The sequence below is a fragment of the Paralichthys olivaceus genome, chromosome 3 (assembly GCF_024713975.1).
Source record: "Paralichthys olivaceus isolate ysfri-2021 chromosome 3, ASM2471397v2, whole genome shotgun sequence".
NCBI lineage: Eukaryota > Metazoa > Chordata > Actinopteri > Pleuronectiformes > Paralichthyidae > Paralichthys > Paralichthys olivaceus.
In genome coordinates, this window is record NC_091095.1 from 5235050 (window position 1) to 5241275 (window position 6226).

General features: G+C 38.9%; 1 protein-coding gene across 1 annotated transcript; it reads right to left on the reverse strand.

The window, feature by feature from the left end:
* Positions 1 to 241: 241 nt before the first annotated feature.
* On the reverse strand, positions 242 to 5658 carry mpl (MPL proto-oncogene, thrombopoietin receptor). Its single transcript, XM_020098519.2, has 12 exons — positions 5354 to 5658; positions 4962 to 5082; positions 4655 to 4821; positions 4366 to 4514; positions 3829 to 3985; positions 3592 to 3706; positions 3191 to 3342; positions 2868 to 3010; positions 2206 to 2365; positions 1715 to 1793; positions 1436 to 1523; positions 242 to 1222 (listed from the first exon to the last, which is right to left on the reverse strand). Exons 1-12 carry the CDS (start codon positions 5466 to 5468, stop codon positions 764 to 766), a joined length of 1905 nt encoding a protein of 634 aa, XP_019954078.2. The 5' UTR covers positions 5469 to 5658; the 3' UTR covers positions 242 to 763.
* Between the last annotated feature and the right edge of the window lie 568 nt (positions 5659 to 6226).

A 6226-nucleotide genomic window follows, 5' to 3' on the forward strand; every position in this document is an offset into this window, starting at 1 on the left:
ATTGTAATTCATGACCGTGTATTTACAGGTTTAACTCTCAGGGGGGAAGTTGGTTCATCATGAGGTTTGTGTTGAACCTGGGTCAGAATCAAACTATTCTCTCATCTTCAGTGAAGAACAATAACAAAATAGAAACGTCTCATCTCATTCTGTTGATATCTGCTGCCACCTAGTGTCTAAATATCATATCCTGCTCCATCGCAGTGCGACTCAGATGGTTTCAAATGTACTAAAATGCAACTTAAAGAAAATTAGCCATTCGATATTTATTGCAACAAAATACAAACCCTTGAGTTTTAATGTAAGAAATAATGAAAAGGAACAAAGTTGTTTGGGAGGAGATGACGTAGTAGTGATGTCTCTTTAAATGTTTTAAGTGCAATAAAAAAAAAATACATTGAAGATACATTGAATATAAAGTAAAGATATGAAACCATTATCCAGGTTACTCTAAACATATTAGAGAGGTGCCTTTAAATTATTACTTTCAAAGTGAGTTTCCGTTCGTGACCATTTTATATATCGCCAGTCACAATGTGCAGGAAATCTTATATACAATTACAAACAAAAGTCCAATATATCACTGTTTGTGTATCAATATCTGGAGCAGCATTTTAACCAAAAGGTTGAAGTCTTATAAAAATGTGATATTCTTTTGTTTTTAAGTTACACTGATGCAGTGAACAGTGAGTTCTCCTGAAAGTGTAAAATAAACCTCAGATCTGCCCCAGTGAAAACAAAGCACGCTTGTTTTACTGCACATTCAGCTGCAGGGTAAGTTAGTGTAGATGTTACCTGGTTCCCTTGCAGGAGAGACCCTGCAGTCAAATCTGTCTGCAGCCTCAGCCAGAGGCTTGTAAGAAAGGTTGAGGAAGTCATTAGCTAAGCATTGTGGGACATGGAGCGAGTCGCTAGTGCTGGAACATCCACTCGTTTGGAGAAGCTCAACCTCCGGCCCCGGGCCTTGTTTCTCTCCAACCGTCTCACACGTGTACATGTTTTTCTTTGGACAAAGAATGACACGCTCTTTGTTCAGAGTCACATAGTCTGGAAGCACTTCAGCTCCAGTGTTTCCGTCTACCTGTCCTCCGCTGGAGGGAGCTTCCTCTGGTGGCAGCAGATGGTTGGATTCTTCTGATGGTTTCTTCACGTCCTCAGATATGATCTCCAGCACAGATTCAGTGGTTTCTTCAGACCACTGCTTTGATGTAAGAGGAGGATCCTGTGGAGGGAGCGGAGCACACGAATAATGCAGCAGGAACTGGAGTATGAGGCTGACCTTTAATTTGGTTTAATTTATAATCTTTGTACTTTGTTATCGGAATCTATATTTCTGCGAATTGAGTCTGTATCTACATTTTATCCATTGACTCAATTATTGGCTAAGTTCTGTTTTTACACTAGAAAGAGTAAAGGTTTGCCTCTTGGTATTTACCCAACTCTGCTTGTCGATCCCTGTCAAAAAGTTGAGCAAGACTTTGTCCAGGTTTGGCAGCGGAGGCCAAAAATACTCCTTCAGCTTACTGTGAAAATACAGAATGACAGATATGAAAAGTGTGTTTAAACAAAGCAATAGTAATAGTGATTTTACGTCATTTTTACTTTGTGGGATATGAAATCATAAAACTACAAAATTGTACAGTGCAACTTGAGATCTAATCTTAAAAAGTAATGGGTATAAAAGAGCTGATGATGAGCTGGAATAAGATCATACCTGAGATATGTAGAAATAATACAGATCACAGTTATCAGCATCACGACGGGGATACACAGCCACAGCCACAGCCACAAACCTGAAGAGATTTTTTTTTACTGCATTAAGGTTTATTTACATTATTATTTTAATGTATCAAGGCACAACAAAGCGTTGTACACGCAAGTACAAGTGTTATTACGTGATTTAAGTTCTTATAAAATAAAAATTGGTTAAAACTTTGGTGGTTTTAATAAAAATAATAAAAAACTTAATTTGTATGGTGCCTTTTTATACAAACAAGCAGCTCAAAGTGCTTAACATACAATTTAGATGAAAATAACAATATGTTAATTTGTAATTCATATAAGAAAACAGATTTTAAGTAACATAAGAACATGTTAAAATTACATTTAAAAGAAAAAGAAGAGATTATATCAAATAAAAAAAGGAGCAGGGATAATAAAAGTTATGTGTTTCGCACTGAAGCATCAGCATCAGTGGGAGTTTACCTGCGTCAATGGGGGTTTGAAAAGTGAGCTCATGTGACCAGTCACTCCACAGGCCTGAGTACACAGATCCATCTGGTTTAGCTCTGACCTTCACATGGTACCGAGTCCCTGCTGAAACATCCAGGCACGTTCCAGGCTCTGGTCCCTCTACGGAAACTCTCTGTGGACCAAAAGGTATATTTAATCAAAGTATTAACAACAATAAAACTTAGAGATGATTTACTTCTTTACATTCGGTCAAAATCATCAGTCAGTCCCCGGAACTGTAGTCATGCTCACAAACAAACATTGGGATTGTTTTCTTTTCAGATCTTTCTTACACATCTCAATGTTTTCACAAATTAAATTTTCTTGCAGAAAATCATCTTTTTTGCTTCCAGTGTATGTAAAATAGAAAACAATAATTATTACTCTGGCGCCATCTAGAGGTTTTATAGGGAACGACATTTTGGCAGCAGTCCTGGTTACGGTGGCTGAGAGAGCTCAATGCACTTCAGATTAAGAAAACACATGCAAACCCCTTCCATCACCACTGAAAAACAAAACTTATGCCACCAGAACATTTCTTAACATGTTACAATGACATCCGATTGTACACATCAGCAACTAAAACCCCTTTTCATCTCAACAATGATGTGCAGCCACTGAAGATAACGTCTCACCGTCCACGGTCCACCCGGTCTGGTCCGGTAGGCCACTTCATACTGCAGGTGAGCTGACAGACGGAGAAGAGGAGCTTTCCATTTCAAACACAGTTTCTTTTTTTCCACTGCTCCTCCCAGATGACCTGGTGCAGATGTTTTCACTGAAAAGCAAAGAACAAACCCTAAGCTACATTTCAATAATAATAAAAAAAACCTGACACCACAGTTTTTCTGAGGCCTGATGGAAAAGAGCCGAGAGAAAGTATCTTTGACTCTGATACATGTGAGCGCGACAAACACTGATACGTTAAAAACAGATGAAGGAATTAAAACTCACTCACCGGTGTTGTTCATAGCGATGTCCTGACTGTAGAAGGTTCGTCCGAGTGGAGCTGCGGCGCTGCTGATTCTGATCCGGATGTTTCTGGTGTCGTCTCCATGGAAACGACACAGCTCAGTGAACTCATCAGTCGGACACTCGCTCCATCCTTCGCTGAAAGGGTCGTAATTGTATTTTGAATCACAGCCAAGTGAACACGGACTTAAAAGAACCAAACATATTGTGGTCATGTCATTTTTTCCCCACTTCTTGTTAAATGTAAATGAGACTTTTGACAGGAAGATCACATTAATACCGCATGTCTACTCTCTGAAGGACGGAACTTCCTATAAAACAGGTTATATAGTGAAATTATTTGAGGTTCAAGTAAACATTGATGAAAGTGTGAATGTTAGTTTCTACCTGTTTCCGATCCTGTAGAAAAGTTTGAGGTTGTTTTCTAAACCGTATCTGCTGCTGTCCCACTGACAGGTGACGTTTCGTAAGTCGGAGGTGAAACACATCAGTGAAACATCATCTGAAAGGTAAAGAGGTTTTCCCACTGAGGTAAAGCACGCTTGAAATAATTGGATAAGATATTGTTCTATGGATAAACATCATTCTCGTGCTGTCATCCACTCTTTTCTTGTTGAAACACACCAGCTCTTTGGGGAACGATGCCTCTCACAGGTTGTGACCAGCAGCTCCAGTGTCCCCATCTGATATCAGAGGCACATTTAATAGAGACCTGGACCTCCGTCTGTTCCCCTGGTACCAGATAGTCCAGTATGAATTTGTTGTGTTCATCCTGCTTCACCTGGAATCATCACAAACACCATCGATTTGAAGTTCATTCACATAACTCAGAACAGACGCCGCAAAAAAATCTAGTTACACCGAGTTAAGAGCAATAAACATGTTTGTTTGAGAAGAAATTAACAAATCAATGATGTGTTTGATTAATTACTAATCGATCTCATGACCTAACACCTAAAAACTGATACATTTATGATAAAACTGTTTAGGCAGTGACAAACATAACTGATCACGTTAATTAAAATCAAGTGTGAAAACAATTGTCAAGCTTTAAACTTTCCTTTAACCTTCAAACAGCTTATTTGCTCTTGGCACACATGAGAAAAGATTTACGACCATTAGACAGATAATCTTGTGGCTGCATTGGAGAAGTGTCTTCACCTTTTCTGTCTTCTCTCTGTTGATGGAGTATCGAATCCTGTGCATCACACGTGAACAGTACGTCGGGACCTCTGATCTCCACGTTACCAGCAGCTGCCCTGCTTCTTCAATATGGTGTAAAGACACGTTCAGCGGAGGATCCAGGAGAACTAGAGACAAAAAATGAATGGTGACTGGATTTAAGGATAAAGTTAAGATCAGGGATTCGAGGATTTACACTCATATTAATGTACAAATGACCCTAAATAAATAAATAGCAGTAAGAATTGAAAAAGAGAAAATGTCTCACAGTGGTCCTCCACAGAGACGGTCCTGTTGAAGAGGCTCGAGCTGCTGTTGTGCTCCACGACAATGTGTGTTTCCACAAACAATAAAACATCTGCAGACGGAAATGAGCAGATGTGGAGGACAGTGTCGTTTTCTGGTTTCTGGACACACCTGATCTCTGTCCACACGCTTTTGATCAGAAGAAGCGACACGTTCACACAAAAACACATAATGCCAAAAGTGTAGAATAGTGTATGAAGTACTTTTCTTAAATTGTACAGTTACAGCTACTTCTACAAAACACAAATACTTCAAGATGTGTAACATACCTGTTCACCTTGTAGAGTAAATCGTACGTCCTGTTGTCTGCGGTCTCAAAGAAGCAGATGAAATCCTTTCCTGTCCGGGTGAAACATTTAGGATCCTGCTCGTCCTTCAAGAGCAAAATATCTGCTCCAGAAACGAGACACATCAGATTTCAAGTTCACTGGATCAACTTCTCATCACAATATGTGCAAAAAACAAAATGAAGAAGCTTTCTGTAAACATGCACCAAAGATTCAGACAAACTCATATAAAAAATATTGTATTGAATTGTATTGCTTCCACATACTTTATTGTCTGAATATGTTCTGTGTTAATATTAATTGAAAACATCGCCCCGCTGTCTTTAACGCTTTGAAATGTGGTAAATAAATGAACTGGTCAAAACAAACCTTACCTTCCATCGACAGAAGACTGGCAGCTGCATCCGTACAATACGTTCCAGGCACTAAGTTCACTTGAATCCACAAACTGATAATAAGGAGCATCTCCCACCTGCAGGAAAGATTCATGGCGGCCCGAGGTATCACCAGCAACTATAACATTTCACATTTACTCAGCAGATGTCTGTGTATGAGCTTTGTGTGTCCTCTGCTGTGCGTGGTGTGGACTTGGCATCAGTGGGCAGGATTAAGAAAATGCTGAGGGGCCAACGTCACAAACTGTGCTTGAGCAGGAAATGAGCTTTAAGTTCAGAGGAAGTAAAAAAGCAACACAAAAGAAACTTTGGGAGGAATGATCCAAGTTTTACATTTTCAGATTCTCAGATTCTCAATTCCTCTGTGATGAATCAACTATAGAGGTTATAACAAACTTTGCTTTCACTAACTCAAGCTAGCTGGGGTTGGATTTGTTCTTTCTGCAAAGTTTTATTTAAGTACAACACAAGTTATTGTTTGTTTTTGTGAGTTTTAAACTCACTAATTTGTGTTAATCTTAAAAATTCACGATGCAAATAGACTGACTTTAAAAAATCTCAATTCGTCAAACTATCACATTTATCCGCACATGATGTCTATTCCTCATTTGTGATGTTTAATTACAGAACAGTTTATCTTTTTTTACAATTATTGTATGACGTTTTGGATTCTGGCCAAAAGGGTGTTCCTAATTTTAAAGCAATATCCTCAAGACGTTCATCAGAGTGGGACAGGCAGACATTTTACATTAGTCTCATGTATCAATCAACAAACACATTTATCTGGACTCAAGGAGAAACCACAAACTACATCTTTCAAACTGAGCATAAAGACGACACCTATCGAACGTA

Coding starts and splice junctions, on each gene's coding strand:
- mpl (XM_020098519.2), bottom strand. CDS start 5,468: ATGAATCTTTCCTGCAGGTGGGAGATGCTCCTTATTATCAGTTTGTGG. Junction 4,822..4,961: donor TTACTCTACAAGGTGAACAG/GTATGTTACACA, acceptor TCTGATCAAAAG/CGTGTGGACAGAGATCAGGT. Junction 3,986..4,365: donor ACAGAGAGAAGACAGAAAAG/GTGAAGACACTT, acceptor TGATGATTCCAG/GTGAAGCAGGATGAACACAA.